Source organism: Mya arenaria, chromosome 14 (assembly GCF_026914265.1).
Source record: "Mya arenaria isolate MELC-2E11 chromosome 14, ASM2691426v1".
NCBI lineage: Eukaryota > Metazoa > Mollusca > Bivalvia > Myida > Myidae > Mya > Mya arenaria.
This window is the reverse complement of record NC_069135.1, coordinates 60,399,812-60,423,364: the sequence shown is the minus strand read 5'-3', so window position 1 is coordinate 60,423,364 and position 23,553 is coordinate 60,399,812. Positions and strand designations below refer to the sequence as shown.

Below are 23,553 nucleotides of genomic sequence, written 5' to 3'. Positions count from 1 at the left end.
GTATATAAATGTGTTCGTTTATAGCAACAAATAAAAAGGTCAATCTAAACAATGCCCCTTCGCATTGCAAACTAAAGTATATACAACGTATTCTATGTATATTTAACTTCCTTGGGTTATAACAAACCAACAGTCAATCTAAACTATGTCATGTCTCTTTATCAATTAAAGCACATATGGAAAGTTGCTATGACAAAGAAGGCTGTGCAATATAACGCACCGTTTCTAAGAATTGTTATCAATTACTTATTCATCTATAAGAATGCAACATCGCCATTTGATATCATTAAGGCTCACCTGGCTTCTTTGATGCATGAGACTGAGTTGTGACAGGTTCTTTGATGATAAAAATTGAATAAAAACGTATGTGTTGTAATTAGCATATGAACCACAGCGATAGACAAATATGATTGATTGTTGGTTCCTCAAAAACAAAATAGGAATCAGACGATCAATAATGATTCCTGCAGTATTCTATCACAAAAAAAGGTTATACGCCATATTGAAACACTTAAGTCGATGCAAAACAATTGATGTAAACATTATTCAATGAAGTTATTTTTGTTTAATCGTATAAAACAATATTCGTGCTCCTACAATTGTAAAGTATCTTACTACTTGATTTAGAAAGCATATACATGTACGATAAAAATTTAAAAAGTCTTTTAGACGAATAGGAATCAACCAATTCGTTGCGTATTGCTTAACTGTGTTCCAAACTACCGACATTTTGTCAACAACGATGTATTTGTGGAATACATTCTTCATGATTATATGGTGCAGAAGTGGCAGTGCCCAAATACGGTTTGGTCCTTGATGTTATGTCATGTAGGTAGTGTGTTTTAATTATAGGCGTTAGGCGTTTGAGTGAACAGATCGAAATTTATATGATAATTTTATACGAAAAATCATTGTAGTAATTTGAATATGATCGAATGTTTGGGTCGCAATTTAGCATTATTCAAGATGATTATTTTGTAAATGAGTATTATCTTGTGTAAGCAAATTTTATTTGCTACCTAAATTTATTTTATCAAAGAATACGATTTCTGGAAGAACAGGTAAACTATTTTAACTCAAAATTTATTTATATGATTTTTAAATGTTATATATGATCAAAGTTATTGTATATTCCCATGTATGTATAAGTCAACGTCCGAGTGCTACTAGGAACTCAATTCAACAAATGGATTACAAGTGTTTTTGTTAATTAAGCGACATCGAGTCCTATTTTGAAACGCAATAGCTTTTATATGCGATGAATGTTAATTCCACGCTATAATGTCAAAACAATCATTACATGGAACATGTTCAAATCAATTTAACTTTATCTTGATAACTTAATTCTTCGAACAAAGACAAAACATGTCTCGGATACTTGAAATGCTGGAGAGGTCTTTGTTATAGGAGTATAAAGGTAAAAACTTAAAAGGAAACGTTGCAAGCATCACATGATCTAACCACATCGATATCATACAATACCTAATCAATCTACTTAACTTCATTTTAATTAACATATAATCATCTGTCAATTAAACTGATTCTCAGCAAAAACATTTGTCAAATTTAACATGCATTAAATTACACTAAAACAGAAATAAACTTATCTTACTGAATATTAATAATTGTCAGGTTGCTATTCAACTGCGGGCTTGTACAGGTTTATCAAACTGGTCATTTATATTGTAACATTGCTTTGAACGGGCGGGCTTGTACTGGTTTATCACACTGGTTTTTCATATGTTCACGTTACCTTACAAACGACGGGCTTCTACATGTTTATTATACGGACATTTCATAAGGTCCATTAATACTGCACCGGGTCCATTGATACTTGATATACCTGTACCAATTAAAAAAAGCACCGCTAGTTGACAAATTTGTCTGAAACAAAAACAAGTACATTTAGATAACATTTTGATCGTTTGTCATATCAAGTGTCACAAGAGTGTGAAGGCTGACATAAACAAACATAATATAACACGAATGATTGGATGGTAGTCCTAGATTGGTCGGGTTATGGTTAATAAAAGTGTTCCCGACCATCCCCTAGTGAATGAATATTAAAGTACAGTACAACTCACAAACAAAAGTATTAGCTGTGTATGAGTATTCCCTGAACTACATAATTGTACATCACAACATATCCAACGTCAAAACGCGGCATTACCTCGTGGTAAAGGTAGTATTTAACGGAACAATTCTATATTCGCTAATCGAATCAAAATGAGCAACGATTTTCATGCATCTAAATTTTACTCAAATACAGTTAATGTTCATGATAGTTAAAACAATCTTCCAGTCAAGTATATGTCAAAGATGGCCTAACATAGAAAATAAAAAAATAAAAATGTACATTTATAACACCAATTTGACTATATATTGTAATGATTCAACTCTTTGTACACGACGTGTATTTTTTTGTTTTTAAGTAAAAAAAGTTGTTCGATGATGATCGATTATGGATTGTCAGAAACGATTTCGCCGATTTTCGCTTTCAATCAAAAATATTTCGATTATATTCGATATTCGCGCCATCACTAAGTAAAGGCATGTAAAAAGTTTGTCTTTCATTTTGAAGGTCAAAAAATGGACGTAAGCGTCTAAATGCTGATACTTCACTTTGATAATTATGCAATGACAACGTTAATCTATTAGTGGCTCATTTGACAATCTGACACCCATGAAGTCAAACTTGCAAAACTAGTCATCTTTATACGAAGACAATTCATCGAATTCCACATTAATTCAAAGGTCGAAATATTAAAAAGGATATGAGCTGCATTGCACTCAAACCATTTCCCCATGACATCAATTAAGGAAGATGGAAATGCAAACATAAAATTTCCATTCACTTAAAATTGAATGAATGTTACACAAATTTTGTTAGATTAAGAACAAGACAAGAACGTATCAAATTCATACATTCTGATATAAACTGTTCTTGGGTTTATAAGTATATACAGGCCTATTTTAAGAAATGTCTGTACCCACTGTATATTGCAATGGTGCCAGAAAACTTGTGTTTGTTCATTGACTAACTGCCAATTAGGGATGTTTCCAAAAATGGGCCGCAACGCACATGCTTTGACAGATCAAAAAAATAAAAAATGTAAATATCAATTGATCTGAGATCTGATCGATCTGATCGATGATAACAGACACCTAAATGTAATACCCATAACTGTACAAATTTCCGGGTGTTTTCGTGTGTTTCGGGTTGGGGCGTGGTCACTAAAAAAAGACATTGGGCTACTTACAGCAAATGATTGCTTTGGTTTATAAATATCTGGTCAATACCCTTTCATTTTTTTTGCTATAAACCCGGAGGCGGAACCCCATTGTGAACGCTATGTTTTGAATGTTTCAATGTGTAAACTCCAATGTAAAAGATATGTGTTGAACCACAGTGTAAGTATATGTTTGAGTGTTTCAAGTTGGATGCTTTAGTGTTAGAGCTATGTGTTAAGTGTAAGCACTGTGTTTTAAGTGTTAGTGTTGCGTGTTAAGTGACTCAAGGCGTGAACGCCGGTATAAGCGCTTCGTATTGAGTGCCAAGGCGGACACCCCCGTGTAAGTGCGGGGTGTTAAGAGTTTCAAGGCCCCCAGTGTCAGCGATGTGTGTTGATAACGCTACGTGTTTAAAGCTTAATGTCGGAAACCATTGTGTTTAACGCTGCGTGTTTATTGTTGTAATGTGCAAACCCCACTGTAAGCGGTGTGAGATGTTAACGCTCCGTGTTGTGAGTTGAAAGGTGGAAACCCCTGTATAATCAGAGTGTGTTGTAAACGATGTGTGTTTAGTGTTTTAAGGCGCGAACACTAGTGTATACCTTGTGTTTTGAGTGTTCAAAGGTGGATAACCCAGTGTTAACGGTGTGTGTTGAGTGTTTGAAGGTGATAACCACAGTCTAAATCCCTTTGAAAACTCTATGTGTTGTGTGCTTTAAGGTGGCAACTGGAATGTAACATTGTGCAGGGTTTGGTGGTTGAATTTTTGGCCATATCATTTGATGTTTATTATGTTATTTTTGTTATTGTGCATTGAAGCAAGACAATGAATCGTTACCTTCTAGCCTTGCACATAAAGTTTGCATTGAAATAGTATGGTGTAATATAATGTGGGCGACCTATGTTTGTTTCGCAAGGTGTCATAAGACAAGAAAAATACAAAATCTAAAGCTCACGGAGGAATTTCGTAAAACCAATGAAATTACATTTCAAAATCGTTTTCACCCAATTATCTTTCCCCGCATTTTGCAAGCAAAACGGAACAACTAGTTGAAACGGAAAATTATTAAATTCCACATGACATTTTTAAATAATCACCTTGTTTGAATATTTTATAAACCATTTGTAAGTGTGCAATACAACTAAAACAATATAACAATTACTACCACAGAAAAGGATACAACTGGCGTCTATGCATACAGTAAATTAGCTCCATTTAACATCCCTGAATTGAATTAAATTCAACTGCATTATAGGAAATCTTAATTAAATAGAATGGAAGTCTAAAAGCAAAAAGAAACAGGAAGAAATTTGTCACGACATAGGTTCGTTTTATTTGTTTTGTCTTCACATAGCAAACATATTTATACTTATGAAGGCCACTTATCAGCGTCTAAGCTGAGGCGCGGTAAAGACCTTAATGAAAGTACAATAAATCATCCTAACACCGAAAACTTCCACGTTATGTTTTACAAATTGTCAATACAATAGCATTGACCTTAGGCTTGGTGTTCACACAATTGGGGTATTTCTACACAAACCCTAAACATTTTTACAAGGAAATGACTTGCAAATTCGCGTTGCTACATTAACAATATTACTACAATCAAATCGCATGAACTCAACACATAATCCGTCTTCGCCACTTAACTTAACAAAGGCAGGGAATGGTCTGTGGTTTCTTAAAATATCAAACCATGATTCAATTTTGTTTAGCTACAAAAGTATTGGCAATAGTTTTTCATATGAAAATTATAGACAATTTTGCAAAATTACATTTCTTTGACTGTCGTTGTCATAACCAAAATGATAAACATGTGGTTATTTTTTTTAGCAATTGCAAATTATATTTTGTAAAAACATTTACGCAGTTTATCTATATTTTTACAGTCATTGTTCCGATTATTAACCATATTTTATCAACATCAATTACTTACGAAAATCAAATATAGATATTTTTGTTTAATCTTTCAACAGCAAACATTTCTATACTTGCGAAGGCCACATTATCAGCTTCTCAGCTAAGCGGCGGTGTCCTCAATGCATGTATGATAAACCATCCTAACACCGGAGACTTTCATTTTCCGTTGTATAAATTGTCACTACTATAACATTGACCTTAAGCATGATGTTCAAACTATTGAGGTCAAGTTTTCCTACACAAACCTTTAGCATTTTTACAAGGAAATGACTTGCAAATTTGCGTTGCCACATGAACCATTAATTCACGTGAGCTAGACACCTTAGCCGCCTTAGACACTTAACTTTAGAAGGTGAATGTTTTGTGGTTTTTCGAAATATCAAACCATGATTCAAATGGTTTTATCTCCAAAGTATTGGCAATAGTTTGTCGTATTGGAACCGCATGATGATTTAAGACATTTTTCGAAAGAACCCTTCTCTGACTGTCGTTGTGTTTACCATGACGATTAACATGCATTTAAGTTTGTTGGTAAATAAATAACGTGTTAGATTTAAATTATTTGCGCATTTTATTAATATTTCTTACATTCACTGGTACGATAACTAATCACATTGTATCACCTCACACTGCTGTCAGATATCATAATCTTCGTAATTTAATTATGCATTGTTTAACATAGAAATGATGTAACTGTACGTTTTTATACTCATGCCTCGATTCGTGTGGAATGTATTGCTAATGCTCCATAATGACGTTTACGCCCGGTAATAGCTCGCTATTCAGAGGTTATCTTTATAGGGTTGGAATTTTAACTTCGCCTTTGATTTCCGCTATTTGTTTCTCACGTGATACACAATTTCCTACAAGGTCTAATGCTTATATCAAAACGATTCAACGTTTTATTCTTGCGTATGTTTACTATTAGAAATACTTCTAAAAATAAATTAAGCTGGAAAATTAAGTAGGTGTTTTTAATGTGTATGTATTTAAGCTTATATTTCCTAAATATCAGGAAACCATTAGCAGATAAATAATGTATAAACAACAGAAAAAATATACAAACATCGGAAAAGAACTATACAATAATATTATTTCCACACAAACATCGGAAAAGGACTATACAGTAATATATTATTTCTACACAAACATCGGAGAAGGACAAAATAAACATCAGAAAATGTTTTTCAAAGTATTAATAAACTGTCTATACAAACAAGAACAATACAAGACTTCGCATAAACACCCTGACAATGAAATATATTCAGTCAAATAGTGGCTTCATATGTTTTTAATCAGAATCGATTCTTCGAAAAGTCATATTTCGCAATTTCGTATTTCTTGTTTACGAAAGAAATGGGAGGTAAGATTTATGAAACATGAAATCGTCTTTTCAAAACAGTCGATATTATCTCCTTATCGTTTATTTGTTCGTCTTTAAATGTAAAACTGATATTTTTAAAAAATATACAATTACCTACAAAGTGTATGATCGGGTGATGCTACCTTCAAACCGTCTTTTTATAAGGCAAAAATTACAACTGTACAAAACCACGACGGCGTTAAAGTATCAACCATTGAGCAACTAATTTAATTATTTAAAAATATATTTAAATATTTCTAGCCTCTCAATGAGCATGTCAACAATACGTTACAAATGACTTGAAACAAATAAGTGACACATTTTTACGATAACGTCTTAATTATCATTATAATATAATAAACATTGTTGAAACACTAAGTTAATTGACAGGGCCACGAAAATTAAATTACAATTTCCTACTCAAGTTATGCGACTACGTCATTAATTTAAGAGCGTGTGTTAACCGCGCCAGGAAGCCCCGCCGCCTAAAGGTTGTCGAAAATTTCTATATAAAGTCGCATCTTTAACATTCAAACCATTCTCTAACTACGCATTGACAAGGATTTTAATCGAAAATAAGCTTACTTTTACTAGGACTACATCCTTTTAACAAACAGTGTGTGAGAAAACGTTGATAGAAAACATAATTCAATTGTTCATTTTATTTCATACACGACTTCCAACTATAATACTCAAACCTTATAGCGAAACAATGATTGGATACACAACATCGTTGTATGCTTTGGTCGCCGCAACATTGGTCATTGCTGGCCACGACGAACACGTGCAATGCACCCCGGGTATATTTCAGATCATCGGAAAGGCCGACTGTACGGGCTTCTTCATGTGCGTGTTTGGGAAAAAAGTCGAGATGCCGCCTTGTCCTCCTAGATCGGTGTTCAGCTCCAGCGCAAACGTTTGTGTTCCCAAAGGTTCAATGTATGATGACTGCAAGAAAACAACAGAAGGAAGCGGTGGCCACATGCCCTTGCTGCCTGACCTAGGTAAGTTCTAGCGCTGGTGTTTGTATTGTCTGACATTGTATGATTTTCCTAAGTATGTGTTTTCAAAAAGCATGCCAAAGTGTACAATTGCTAAACATGTACATCAGTTTATATAGTAAATAATTTATATAGTCTTTATAAATAGAACACATAAAGCATTATTTATACTGAAGAGTGAATTTTATGTCGAAAAAAGTTAATACTTTAGTTTAAATAAATGAATACGAAAATGAAAACAGCAAATTAATTCCAATTAACATTTATTTTATGCAAATACCTCGGTTGAAAACTACTCTTGGCAAATAATGTATAGAAGAGTATATCATGCATCTTTAAAGATATTAATTATTATATGAAAAAATAAAGAAACAAGCTCAGTAGCCGAAAGTTTACACATAAATCCTGTTTTATGAATCAATTTGCTAAAAATTAGTTTTACTTTCCAGGGCCTCTTAGCCCAGAGGAACGATGCAACATGTTCGGAGGCGTGTTCCCACACCCCACGGAATGTCAAGCCTTCTACAATTGCAGTGTCCGTTACACACATGGGATTCCCAGGTTCTTCGAGCAACACCTTGTTGAATGTCCCTACCCACAGATGTTCAACACTGAGACCAAACAGTGTGGCCATTTTGAGAATGTAAAATGTGGTAGCAGGACAGAGTTCAAGGATGGATGTAAGTTGACCTATCAAACTTTGTTTGAAATATAGAAATTCAACAGCCAAAATGCATTGGTAATTACACTTTGAACACCAACATATATCATAAATTGATGAAACTCTAAATTTTCGGCACCTAGTAGATTCCAGAAGTTCTGGCCAGCACCCAATAATATTATTTATATAATACACCCTAACTCCTGAAAAATAGCTTGTATTTTGTTGTACTTCAGGCCAATACAGATCCAACCAGTGTCCCGTTGCCCACTGTAGACCCTGCAGTGTCGACCTTCCAAGCTGTGTGGGCAAACCTGACGGAATAAACGTTCATCCAGTAAAACCTTGGAGTCCATTCTACGCCGTATGCTACAAAGAACGCACGATCAAAGAGGAGAGATGCCAAGCTGACGAAAATGGCCGAACACAATTGTTCCATCCGGAAAAAAACGAATGCGTTTCATTAGATATGATTCCTCGAGAACACGGGGGAATGATGCCCGAGTGCGGTACAAAAGTAGACGGATTCCATCAGGATGAGTTTGGGCGATGTGACCGATACGTGCGTTGCCAGGGAGGAAAATATATTGGCACGGTGAAATGTGCGGTTGGCGAGGTGTTCGATGGCTCAAAAGGCGGCTGCGTTCCGCAAGAAAAAGCATGCGGACCCTGCGGAAGACTTGACCATTGGTGAGTGTCTTTTTACGTTTTGATAACGATTTATAGTAGTAATTAAAATCTCAACGGACGTCTAAACGACTAAACACGATGCAATCCCACTGATTTAAACTATTAATGTACGTATGTGAAATGCTTCAACGCTACAATATGTCATTACATTCATTTCAAACCTGTTGTATTGTTCTTGCATTTGAAATACATATTAATGCAAACTCTTAATCGTTAAGTTCTAACAAATAAATCAATCTATATATCTTCAGCTGAGAAACTTCTTTCACACTTTCCGAAAAAGAATATGAACATGGGCGAGATGACGAATGACGATGATATTACAAACAAGTGTTAAATGTCAAAAACATAGTGTCATTGTACATGCAACCCATTTAACATTTTGTTTAGCTAACTTATTAACCAACCTTGATTGTTTATAAACTCATTAGTACCTAATTTGCATTACATTGCTGAATGATGTAACATTGTATATAACTTAAAACAAAAGAAAACCCGATTCTAATAAAGTTGTTCTGGTAATGGTACGATTATGTTTTCATCTTGAATTATTATCATTCATTAGTAAATAGATTTCATTATTTTATTTATGAATTTTGCCTTGTGATGTGCCTTTGAAATCCTTACATTTTGTTCAATTAAATGTAAAATATATGTGATTGTTATATCTTTATATACCTGTATTCCTCGCTAATTCATCTAACTCACCCTCATATAATAAATGGCTCGAACGCAGTGCAATTCTTTCTGTCCTTTACAAAGTGTACTGTTATAATATAAAACGCATCTCGTATTTAAAAAATTGAATCCAATTAATCTTCGTGCTAATATACATTTAAACGCAGGCTTTTTTAGAATAACTAAAAATAGCTTCGAAAATAAATGAAAGTGGATAAAAGTAAACCATGAGTACAATATACAGTCTTGATTTAAACATATTCAACAAGTTGCACGGTGTTCGTCCCCCAGTGCACGATGTTCCCGTTCACAATGCCTGGTGTGTGTTACTGTATTATGTTTTAATGTTCGTCCCCCAGTGTATGGTGTTCCCCGTTCACAGTGCCTGGTGTGTGTTACTGTATTATGTTTTAATGTTCATCCCCCAGTGTACGGTGTTCCCGTTCACAGTGTCTGATGTGTGTTACTGTATTATGTTTTAATGTTCGTCCCCCAGTGCACGGTGTTCCCGTTCACAATGTATGATGTGTGTTACTGTATTATGTTTTAATGTTCGTCCCCCAGTGTACGGTGTTCCCGTTCACAATGTCTGATGTGTGTTACTGTATCATGTTTTAATGTTCGTCCCCCAGTGCACGGTGTTCCCGTTCACAGTGTCTGATGTGTGTTACTGTATCATGTTTTAATGTTCGTCCCCCAGTGTACGGTGTTCCCGTTCACAATGTCTGATGTGTGTTACTGTATCATGTTTTAATGTTCGTCCCCCAGTGCACGGTGTTACCGTTCACAATGCCTGGTGTGTGTTACGGTATCATGTTTAAATGTTCGTCCCCCAGTGTACGGTGTTCCCGTTCACAGTGTCTGATGTGTGTTACTGTATCATGTTTTAATGTTCGCCCCCAGTGCACGGTGTTCCCGTTCACAGTGTCTGATGTGTGTTACTGTATCATGTTTTAATGTTCGTCCCCCAGTGTATGGTGTTCCCGTTCACAGTGTCTGATGTGTGTTACTGTATCATGTTTTAATGTTCGTCCCCCAGTGCACGGTGTTCCCGTTCACAGTGTCTGATGTGTGTTACTGTATCATGTTTTAATGTTCGTCCCCCAGTGCACGGTGTTCCCGTTCACAATGTCTGATGTGTGTTACTGTATCATGTTTTAATGTTCGTCCCCCAGTGCACGGTGTTCCCGTTCACAGTGTCTGATGTGTGTTACTGTATCATGTTTTAATGTTCGTCCCCCAGTGTACGGTGTTCCCGTTCACAGTGTCTGATGTGTGTTACTGTATCATGTTTTAATGTTCGTCCCCAGTGCACGGTGTTCCCGTTCACAATGTCTGATGTGTGTTACTGTATTATGTTTTAATGTTCGTCCCCCAGTGTACGGTGTTCCCGTTCACAGTATCTGATGTGTGTTACTGTATCATGTTTTAATGTTCGTCTCCCAGTGCACGGTGTTCCCGTTCACAATGTCTGATGTGTGTTACTGTATTATGTTTTAATGTTCGTCTCCCAGTGCACGGTGTTCCCGTTCACAATGTCTGATGTGTGTTACTGTATCATGTTTTAATGTTCGTCCTCGAGTGTACGTTGTTCCCGCCGCCAAGACGATCTAATTACTTAACATTGCTAATTATAAAGCATCACAAAGATATGAAACCCAACAAATTTAGCAGGGGAATTTTGAAATATGATAGCTCGAATATTTTTGGAACAATCAATAAGATTGGTGTTTGTTTTAATCAGGAAAAAAATTGGTAACTAATTGTATATAACAGTATATAAATTATCACCAAGCTTTCTTAAAAGGCATAATGTAGAAAAATACAAAACCATCTTACACTGTTTCGTATTTTATAACAGATATTACGAGTAAAGTGGTTAAATTTAAATTTCATTATCCTTAAATGCACCTAAACATATCCGGAAAATGTCTTTATTAAGATAATTTATTAAAATATGAATTACTTAAACATGAGCCATTAACATGAGTTAATGCATTTTCATTTTTGTTGAAATTTTGCAAATACGTCATAAAGCCAAGAGCGAATATTAATAATTGCTACAAAGACCCGCCTACAAGCGGTTTACGCACAGCTATATATACTTGCATCCTACAACTTGAAACTATTCTCAGATTGAAGATTGAGAAGTATTATAGCAAAGCTAGGCTTACTATATCGAGGACTGTACTTTTGGAAAAGCATTAAATTAGATTCTTTACAATATTAAAAGCATTTATATTTTCCCGTATAATTCATAAACTGTAATATACTAAACAAAACGTTATTGATAGCTAAACAATGATTGGACACATCACAGCGTTGTATGCTTTGACCGCGGCAACATTAGTCGCTGCTGGCCAAAACGAACTCGTGCAATGCACTCCGGGTGAATATAAGATCATCGGAAAGGCCGACTGTACCGGCTACTACTTGTGTGTGTTCGGGAATCCCGTGGAGATGCCGCCTTGTCCTTCTGGCTCTGTGTTCAGCTCCAGCTCGAACGTTTGTGTTAATAAAGGTTCTATTTACGATGACTGCAAGAAAACAACAGATGGAAGTGGCAGCCACGTAACCGAATCGCCCGATCAAGGTGAGCTCTAACGATGTTGTTATTCTCAGTTTTGTTTTTTCTTGTTTTCTGTTGATCCCTTATTAGAGGATTTAATTCGAACCTAAGTCAACAGAGTCGACCAGCAGCTCGTTTATATCAAATTAGGAGATTGTTATCAGAGTCATCAAACTCATGTACACATAAGTCATTATTTGTTTCCAATATTTTACATCAATATAAAGTAATTAATTCACACATGGAAAATCCAATTCCATTGTAATAAAAATTCATTTTGCTGTGGCTGCAACCCACAGAAGGCATTAAAAGCATAAACTATATAGTGGATGAAGGTATGAGTCCGTTGATACAAATCATATTTGCTTTTCAGGGCATCTTAGCCCAGAGGAACGATGTAACTTATATGGTGGCGTGTTCCCCCACCCCACGGAATGTCAAGCCTTTTACAATTGTAGTGTTCGTTACACATCGATACCCCGATTATATGAACAGCACCTTGTTGAATGCCGTTACCCCCAGCTGTTTAACACAGAGACCAAACAATGTGACAATTTTGAGAATGTCAAATGTGGAACCAGGACGGAGTTCAAGGATGGCTGTAAGTTGGCATCTGTTTATGTATTCGTGGTAAGAAATAATAGTATGTTTAACATTCTAGTTAAAATAAAGGCTCTACTTGGTATATCTTGAAATTACTTGGATTATTTTTTACAACTACGAACTTATTTCATGGGGTTTATAACTGAACAAATGATAATATAATTCTGTCTTCCGCAGGTCAATACAAATACAAAGTGTGCGGCGGTTCCCATTGTATGCCTTGTAACGAACGACTACCAAGCTGTGTGGATAAAGGTGATGGAATTACCATCCACCCAGGCAGACTATGGACTCCGTTCTACGTCGTATGTTACAAGGAGCGCACAATCAAAACTGACCGATGCAAACCTGACGTAGACGGCGCACAGTTCTTCCATCCGGAAAAGAACGAATGCGTTTCATTGGATATGATTCCTCGAGAACACGGGGGAATGATGCCTGAGTGCGGTACGAAAGTAGACGGGTTTTATCTGGACGATTTCGGACGATGTGATCGTTATGTTCATTGCCAGAGAGGGAAATACATTGGCACGATCAAATGTGCTGTTGGAGAAGTGTTCGATGATACGAGAGGCGGATGTGTTCCGGAAGAGAAAGCGTGTGGACCCTGTGGGAAACTCGACCATTGGTGAATATGCTAAAATTCCCTTTATTGATACATAAAACATTAGGTGTTTCATAACTATATAAAGGTGCAACCTTATTTTATGGTAATTGGACAACTGGCATTAAACAAAACAGCAGATAAAACATCTATATTCTTACCAACCTACAGTGGTTTGCAAATATAGTGTTTAAAACTATGCTCTTATATTCTTATCCATTCTTGCAAATGAATATAATTATAAACTATGCCATAACGATATAACAATTAAAACCCGTTTTACATTTTTCAGCTAAACAAGTTGCTTGCATGATGGTCGTGGTGAGAATGATATAAAGAAGGACGAAGTCAGGAATCGCCAAGACCATCATAAGCTTATATTTTCATTTGGACGTAATCATGTTACGTAAGGTCTCGTGCTAAATTGAACGTGATATTACTAACAGATTATTCCAATGAGCCTTCAAAATATCTGCCAAATTTTGAGCATTATTAGATTGCATCTTTATGAGAAAATTATTAATTCAACTATTGAGTCCCGACGTTTATGTATATTTTATCATGTAAAATGATTGTTTTATAAGTTTGCCCGAATGTATCAATCATTAAATGTGTGCTTCTTTAACTCTCTGATATTTATATTAGTTCGGATATAACCTTAAATAACACCATATGTATCAATGTATGCAGCATGGACAATGAGTCAAGTAAAGTGAAAGGTTAGCCAACATTTATCAGATGGTGTAAAAATCAGAACAGACTAAGAGATTTAAAACACTATATGTTTTGATACGATGCATAATAAAATCATGAAATATAAACCATTATTTGAAAACAGATTGTGTAAAATCGTTATATTATCAATGATTTTGCCATGTGCAGTGAATTTGGAATCAATGTATTTTATTTTTAATAAAAATGCGAAACTCGTTTAATTTTGTTATCTTTCTTCGTGCACTCATTTAATCCATCGCCACTATCGCCCGCTGAGGTTTATTTACCGACCGGATTTGCTGTAAACGCAAACGAACATACAAACTTTAAATTTATAACCTTGTTTATGAAACATAAATAATAGCATGTCTGATAGTGCTCATTATCATTTTACAAGTTTGTCTCGTCCTCCTTCTCTCTCTCTCTTCAACATATTACAATTAAAACTTATATATTTTACTCAGGGCTTTGAACTATGGAAACACTCCATTCAGCACTCATCAATGATTTGTCTCTTCTATTTAAATCTACTTCATCAGTAAATTGAAGAAGAGTGATGAATAAATGAGTAATGTAATCATTTCTTAGATTGATTAAGACTTTCATTGACATAAATGGTAGGCTCACTGCTCACGCCTCCATAAGTAACAGCTAACAGGAAGAGTTTCACATGCATATACATGTTTCATTATTTAGGGTAATCGGGTGTGAAAAGCATTGCATAAAAGTTAGAACACGGAAGTACACATTTTCATTCCTTTTATAAATTGCCATTCAATTTCACTTTTATAAAATAGTTAGTACAGAAATAAAACACACAAGTATTTGCTCTGGTTGGGACTTGCTTAAGGAACACATAAACTCATATAATATTATCTATAACAAAGATTAATAAAGTTTTCACAAAACAATGTACGTAAAATAGCTCGCCTTTTGACGAATGTTGTTTATAACAAGAGCTGTCAAAGAGACAGCGCGCTCGACTATTCCGCCGCTTTTCAGTGTAAGGATTGAAAAGGTTTGGCGAAACATGCATGGATCACTGTTAGATTAGATTTCAATGCAATACATGATGTGCTGAGATATTAACATAAATGTGGTTACATGCAAAATTTTAATGAGAAATTCTAAGTTGGGTGGTTGAATACCATAGTATAAAGTCTCAATGCAATGCATCAAATAGTTGCTGAGATATTAAAATTATATATTATGAAAGATAGAGTTATCTTACTTGATTAAATAAGAAGGTTAAATGGTTGGGAGCCTGTGTGTAAAGTTTCAATGAAATACATGATGTATTCGTGGTTACATGCAAAACCTTAACCAGATTTTCTATGTCGAATAAATAAGGGGCCATGTTTTGAATGTAATGCAAACTAGTGTTATCTTTCTTGGTAATTTAAGTATAAATTGGATGATTGAGAACCATTGTATAAAGTCTCAATACAATATATCAAGTAGTTGCTGAGATATTAACCTATGTGTGCCTACATGCAAAACCTTAACCAGAATTTCTAAGTCAAATAATAAAGGCCCATAATTTGCATTATATTCAAAATATTGTTATCTTACTTCATTAATGTAGTAGGTTAGATAGTTGGGAATACATATCTAAAGGTTCAATGCAATAACTGATATATTTGATGTGATATTGACTTAAATGTGGTAACATGCAAAACATTAACCAGAATTTCTAAGTCGAATAATAAAGGGCAATTATTTTGCATTAAATGCATACTAGAGTTATCTAACTTGTCTAATTAAGTAGGTTGGATGGTTGAGTACCATTGCCTCAAGTCTCAATGCAATACCTCAGGCAGTTGCTGAGATATTAGCCTATGTGTGCTTGCACGCAAAACCTTAACCAGAATTTCTAAGTCGAATAATAAAGGGCAACTATTGGCATTAAATGAAAACTAGAGTTATCTAACTTGGTTAATTAGGTAGGTTGGATGGTTCTGTACCATTGTATCAAGTCTCAATGCAATACCTCAAGTAGTTGCTGAGATATTTAACCTATGTGTGCTTGCACGTAAAACCTTAACCAGAATTTCTAAGTCGAATAATAAAGAGCAATTATTTCGTTAGATGCAAACTAGAGTTATCTAACTTCGTTTATTTAGTATGTAAGATAGTTGGGAATACATATCCAAAGTTTCGAGGCAATAACTGATGTGTTTCAAAGATAATGACTTAAAAGTGCTTACATGCAATACCTAAACCAAGGTGTGCCGCCAACGCCGACGCCGACGCCAGGGTGAGTAGTATAGCTCTTCTTATTCTTCGAATAGTCGAGCTAAAAATGAAGCTTCCACAATGTCCATACAGGGTTACCGCCGCCAAGCAATTGGTCGCCGACCATACCTTTGATAATATGCGTCGGGTTGAACAACTTTGACAGAGGTTAAAATAGAATAGTGCTGTGAAATATTTTAAATTCGGCCATACTTTTTACAGAATAAATTTCAAAAATTCCAGATGACATTTTAGCGGCCATTTCTTTCAAAGCATGTTGACAGCCTGAACAACAAGAAATATTTTTGTGAATGAACTTTAAAATCAGGGCATTAGTTTTAGCCATTGAGTCCACATTTTTTAGAATCTTTGCGACTTATGTAGTAACATATTAATTTATTTTTATATAAAACAAGCCGTTTCTTACAAGATAGTTTTGTGTTTTTATTAATATGTACTGAAAACAACTATTTTTCAACAACTTTAAACATTGCACCACCCAAGACCATTTCCTTGCAGGCTGATTTATCACCAGCGCCTTATGGAGTATCATTTGAACGATGGGTGGCCATAGAAGTGAATCCATTGCTTCGTACAAATAAATGAACAATATTTATTTAGAACAAGTGGTATGATATATATGTACTTGATTAAATTGTTAATTACCAGGATGTACATCGATGAAGCGAATTGATTATTTATATCCACAACAAAAGTTTAAGCAAACATAATATTATTACGTTGTCTACGAAAATGAGTTCTGCAGAGGTAACTTTTTACATGGAATGTTCATTTTTTCCAATAGCAACGTGTGAACTACATTTTTGAGGTTCATATAATCCAGGTGTGTGTACTTTGACAGCCAATTGTATAAATCTGGTTATCTGTTGACAAATTAGTCATGTTGTCCACGGGTTATTTTCCATAGGTTATTTCGATACATTATCCGCAGGTTACTTTTTGGCAAGTATTTATATTTAAATGATTTGATTGGTTGATACTTATTCTTTCAAAAATAGTGTCCATTCATTAACAAGATTGAATAATCTTGACCAAATCAATATCTATGAATTTATTGTAAAATAAAATATGATTTAATAGGATCATAATAAATTTCTTTCTGAACATTGATTTTTTTGTCCATTTGCAACTTATCAAACATCGTCTAACACGTCAACGAGATCATTTGCAAAATGTTTATTACGTTACAATATGACGCCACACAATTTAAAGTGCTGCCCCAATTTTTGAACAATTTCCTCCAAATAAGATTTGGCTACGCTCAATATATTTTTTTGGGTATAATTTGTGTACTATTTTCATTTTGAAGAGTTTTCATTCTTGTAAACGAAATAAAGTTTAATGAGAATCACGATTTACTTTTTTTCCTCGGTAAAATAGTCGTAAAGGAATTATGGCTATAAGGAATAAAATACCAACGCTTGTCATTTATCATCCTCGGCAGCCAAGGTATTTTCTTCCGTTACACTTCATACCTTCCGCGGTACAATTTACTCTTTAATAAATCTGTATTTTTAGTTGTCTCTGTAGGGGAGTGTTTTCATTTACTGTTTTAAAATTATTCACGATAACGAGTTTTCCTAGACAAATCGCCCACGGTACACAGCGAAGCATAGCGCAGTAGTGTATCGGGGGTTTCCGACATCAGTTATTTGTATTGTATTAAAGAAAGGTAAATTTCGCAAAAAGTCCCTCAATAAGTTAAAAGTACGTACTTATATACGTATTTTGACAAAAGGCAGACGATTTTAATTTCAAGGGCCTTTGCAGAAAAACAATGACTGTAACAGATACAAATGATTAGCGTTCATTTTTAACATTTAAGCTGTACGAAAAATATTTGCGTCGGGTGTACGTCTAGAACCATCGTTCCCCGGATTACCAGCAAAAAGCGCTGCCAACTGAGCTATTGCTTTTTATTCTTATCGAAAGCTACAAATCTTAAACTATACCGTATCATTTAAACAATTAAGATTAAAAGAAGTATGAAGCTTCTAGATGCCTCTAGATGTTTTTGATTTTTAAACCGTTTATCAAAATATGTTTTCGCGGAAGCCGTTTTCAATGTTTATGATGATTTTATTCAGGAAGTCATTACATCAGTTAGTAACTTCTTGGTTTCAGCTAAATCATTCATCGTTTATTTTTATCAGACCAATCCATAACAATTGTCGCTTGCTTAACATAACGACAAACAACAATTTACAATAAATTTTAGATTTTATTTCATTTAATATACCCCTGCCTTCACCTACGATTGAATGAATTAACGACCGCAAATGTTCCAATAACTTATCACCATATCCTATATATCCAGCCTTTCGCGTCTGAAATTACATCTTAGCAAAAGATAAAGATCTAATCTTAAATCGTGTTGAGAAATAAACCATGTTCATCCTCCATACGTTCAAACTAATAAAATAATTGATATCGCTTCCTGCTATGTAATTTATGCTGAGTGTATTCACGGCATCTTAACTTAATATAAATCTATGGATTGACACATGCTATAAATCATGCAGTCGGCTACCCACCAGTTATCTAGTTAGCTATAGCTATATTGTCAATGAAGTAAAATGTTCCTGCCTAGTGGCCCCATATAAGTTTGGTATCATTTGACAGGGTACTGCTTGCTGCGTAGTTTTATGTAGTTTTTTTACATAATTATTAATATGTAAAACAAAAGACGAAAAAAAAATATACATACAATTTTAGGTTGAATTTAAACTAAAATCGGTCGGGCAAAAATATTTTAAAAGCTAATGTGTTGTATCATTTTCTTACATATTTTAAACTCCATAACATTATATAACTTATATCAGGAATAATGCAGCATTTTTTAACATTTGCTGGTGAATCAGGGAGTCATTTCTGTGCGATCTTCAATATTTCACTATTAAAATATAACCACATTAATATGTTTCAAATATTTGAGTACATTTGAACTTATACTATGCATAAACGTACTTCATTGGCAACGGAAATAGCTTATAACAGTATGCCAATTAATTTAAAAAACAAATATCTGAGGAAAAGAAAATTGTTCATCACATTTGTTAATTTCTCCACCACCTAGATACACAAGCGTTTAAATTTAAATTACTCTCAGTGTTAAACATTTCTTAATTACAAAAATGTGCACAAAACAAATAAAGTGTTCATGTCTACTTTTGTCGCCATTTCAACAGCATTTCAATATGTTTTTCTCTATAAGATATACAACATAGTTGCATAATTTAAAAGTTTGCAAGGAAGAGTTAGAAATGTGTCAAAACACAGCATTCTAGTTATTAGGTTATATAAAACGAGAGCTATCACAGAAGTGATAAGTACATCCAAGACGCAGATTGAATAATTGTCACAACGAGTGAAATGTCACACAAATTGCAGATGTACAGTTTCCTAATGCTGACCTGCACTAAAACGAGCTATTAAAGAAGTGATAAATATCCCCAGACGCGACTTGAGCACTTGTTGAGCAAGTGAATTGTCACATAAAAAATGCAGATGTACAGTTTCCTATGCTGACCAAAATTACATTGAGCTATCAAATATGTGATAAATACCTTAAGGTGTCACTTGAAAACTTATTGAGCGAGTGAAATGTCATATTAATTAAAGATACATGTACCATTTTCTATGCTAACAACATTAGATTGAGATATTAAAGATGTGATAAATATCCACAGACGCCACTTGAATACTTGTTAAAGCGAGTGAAATGTCACATAATTTGCAGACGAACGTTTTGTATTGCTGATCAACATTCCTATAAAATTACATGAGAATGGGTGCAATATTCATGCTTACCACATGGATATGTTTCAGGACGCGACGAAGTGACACGACGTGACGGACGCAACTCCTATATAGCGTACTATATGTATATTTATATAACTGTCTTAGTTTATAACAACAAATAAAAAAGTCAATTTAAACAATGCCCTTTCTCTTTGTCAATTAAAGGACATTTGAAAAGTAGCTATGACAATGAAGGGTGTGCACTATAACGCACCGTTTCTTATTTATTACTCAGTCACCTATAAGAATGCAACAACGTCACTTGATCTCATTAAGGCTCACCTGGCAGCATGACAGGCTTCTTTGATGCATTAGACTGAGTTCTGACAGGTTTCTTTGATGATCAAAATTGAATAAAAGCGCATGTGTTGTAATTACCATATGAACACAGCGAAAAAATGATTGATTGTTGGTTCCTCAAAAACAAAATATGAGTCAGACGATCGATAATGAATCCTGCAGCATTATATCATACAACAATCAAAGCGCTTAAAGCGTTAAATGACTTTCGGCCTGCAACGTTTTGTGAGTGTAGTCATGCATAAACATCTAAAGATATTATATACTCGCTCATAACTTCCTTTGCGAAAACTTTTAGAGTTAAATGTTGATTCTCAATGAGATCGTGAAGAAGAATAAGTCACTTGAAATGTAGAATACGCCATAAAGTAACTTATAAGGTATGGAGTAATTCTCAATATCATATACAACTATTTGGAGCTTTGGTTTCATAAACAATGCACTGCCACGGATAAAGCATTAAGGATTTTAGTACAATCTACTCTACACTTCAAACTTGGCGTAGGCGTATTTAATTTACTACCAGGGTATGCCAGCTTAACCAAATGCATCCCAACAAAATGCATTGAACATATTAAGTTTATGTTTAAGGCTTCTTTCCACAACGCCAAATACCTCTGGATCGATTCACCCACATGTTATTTATTCCCTGCATGTTTGATGTGCATGTACCTTAATAATGCCAACAACATATGTCACTCGTGGACAAAATGAACAGGTTTATATCAGTTGTCTTTTTTTAAATGCATATGCATTATGCTACATGCTCAAGATATTGGATTGAAATTACTGAGACAAACTGAGAAAAATTCATATACTTTCCGCTTCATTCGGCTTTAGATGACTATTACACAAATTGTTGCAGGTCGATAGCCTGTCAACGCTTTACACGAATTGATTTGAATGGTAAAAGTGTATAATATCCATTAAGTAATGGTAAATAATTGTTAGTGTGTACTTACACAAAAAAAAAATGGTTTCATGCGACACACATTTTACAAACACAAGTAAAAACTAACAATATCAATAAAAAATGTCAAGTAATAGCCTATTTAAAACATAGAAAATATACGTATGAATGAACTAAAATCACCAAAAAAACTGATTGTAGGATCAAATGAAGCATTATAATTTCTTTAAAGCATTATGAATTGATATTTTACGCCTATTAAATTATCATTTAATTGCATAATAATACGATGCATATTTTTGTCGGGTTTTAACGACTTCTCAGAATTTATTTCCTGGGAATAAACCTGTCCGAATGCGATGACCCACATTCTATTCTTAACTACAATGCGCTTGTAGATAGTATCGGCCGAAGCAAAATCCAAGGTACATTATACATGCATTTATCTGATTCAGTACGCGTTCATTTTGAAACTATTTGCGAATTCTGCTTTTTATATTGCGTTCTGTATCTCGCCGATATTAAAATAATTGTTTTTTTACAATTTCAATTGCGTTATATTACGCAAAACGCAGCTTATTTGAACTATATTAACCGTATAACATAGCTTGAAAACTCATTACAGCGCTATTCAAAGCAAGCTACTTAATATGCAGAACGCAGTCCGTAGCTATTAGAACAGATTTCTTACTAGGTATTTTCGATGTTAATGTTAAGGTAAATTAGTTAGGTGACCACCGCAGTTCTAACCGCACTGGGATTGATACGCCCTTGCGCGCATTAATTCGCCAAAAGTTAAAAATGTTATGTCAATCTGCCGTTGTGATTTCCGAGATACGGTTATAAAAATATGCAGGTCTAGCGGCATACAGCCTAAAAACAATGCATGACTAATTAAACGAATTTGATACGAATTTTTTATCAATTGCTCGGCCTTCTATGTCCAACCACAAAAAGGGTTTTACGCCAGATTGAAACGCTTAAATCGGTTAAATAATTAATGTGAACATTATTCAATGAAGTTACTTTTACACGAATAAGAATCAACAAATTTGATTGCTCATTGCTTAACTGGGTTGCCAACTAGTAACAACTTGTCAACAACAATGTCACGAATGTAATATCATATTGACGTCTACATTGCAGATGAACTGTTGTTCATGGGTGGAATAAATTCTTCATGATAAATATGGCCTGGTGCAGAAGTGGCAGTGCCCAAATACGGTGTGGTGCGCAAATATTTTCATTGATGTTAAGTCATGTATGAAGTGTGTTTGAAATTATACACGGTTGGGTTCGGAACGTTTGAGTGAACAAATCGAAATTCAAAAAATAATTTTATAAATAATATAATTGTAGTAATTCGAAATTGGTAGATGGTTTGGTCGCCATTTAGCGTTATTTAAGATGCTGGTGCTGTAAATGAGTTTTAATTAGTGTAAGCAAATTTTATTTGCTTCCTTCATTGATAATATCAAAGAATACGATTTCTGGAAGAACACTAGACTAGTATTAACTCAAATATTTATTTGATATGATTTTTGAATGTTATATATGATCAAAAGCATTGCATATTCACATGTATGTATTAGTCAACGTCCGAGTGCTACTAGGTACTCAAGTCAAAAAATGGATTACAAGTGTGTTTGTCAATTAAGAGACATCGAGTCCTTAACGGACATTATTTTCAAAGACGTAATAGATGATATATGCGATGAATGTTAATTCCACGCCATAATGTCAAGACAATCATTTCATGGAACATGTTCAAATCAATTTAACATTTTCCTGATCACTTAATTCTTCGAACAAAGAAAAAACATTCTTCTTGAAATGCTGGCGACGTTGGAGACGTGTCTATTTGGGTTTATGAAAGTAAAAACTACAAAGGAAACGTTAATAAGCACCAAAATCATGATCTAACCACATCGATATCATACAATACGTAATCAATCTAATTAACTCTAATATAATTATCTGTCAATTAAACTGATTCTCAGCAAAGACATTTGTCAAATTTAACATGCATTAAATTGAACACTTAAACAGAAATAAACTGTCAGTTAACTGTCTTCTAAAATACAAGCAGTGTGCGAATGTCGCACACGATAAAATATTATATCATATTACTCATTTGTCACGTTGCATTTGAAAGGCTTGTACAGTTATTCAATGTGTGGTTGACCTTATTAGACTAGTCTTTCAGTTTTTGGGGCCTAATTACTTCATTTTAATATTTAAAGATCAGCAG

The 23,553-nt window shown here is 34.4% G+C and overlaps 2 protein-coding genes across 2 annotated transcripts; both read left to right on the top strand.

Annotated features, from left to right (window-relative positions):
- Positions 1–7,084: 7,084 nt before the first annotated feature.
- Positions 7,085–9,356, top strand: LOC128216538 (uncharacterized). Its single transcript, XM_052923132.1, has 4 exons — positions 7,085–7,519; positions 7,966–8,196; positions 8,414–8,867; positions 9,119–9,356. Exons 1-4 carry the CDS (start codon positions 7,228–7,230, stop codon positions 9,120–9,122), a joined length of 981 nt encoding a protein of 326 aa, XP_052779092.1. The 5' UTR covers positions 7,085–7,227; the 3' UTR covers positions 9,123–9,356.
- A 2,314-nt stretch (positions 9,357–11,670) lies between these two features.
- Positions 11,671–14,251, top strand: LOC128217983 (uncharacterized). The gene is made up of 4 exons (XM_052925468.1): positions 11,671–12,138; positions 12,488–12,715; positions 12,895–13,345; positions 13,614–14,251. Exons 1-4 carry the CDS (start codon positions 11,847–11,849, stop codon positions 13,615–13,617), a joined length of 975 nt encoding a protein of 324 aa, XP_052781428.1. The 5' UTR covers positions 11,671–11,846; the 3' UTR covers positions 13,618–14,251.
- The last annotated feature ends 9,302 nt before the right edge of the window (positions 14,252–23,553 follow it).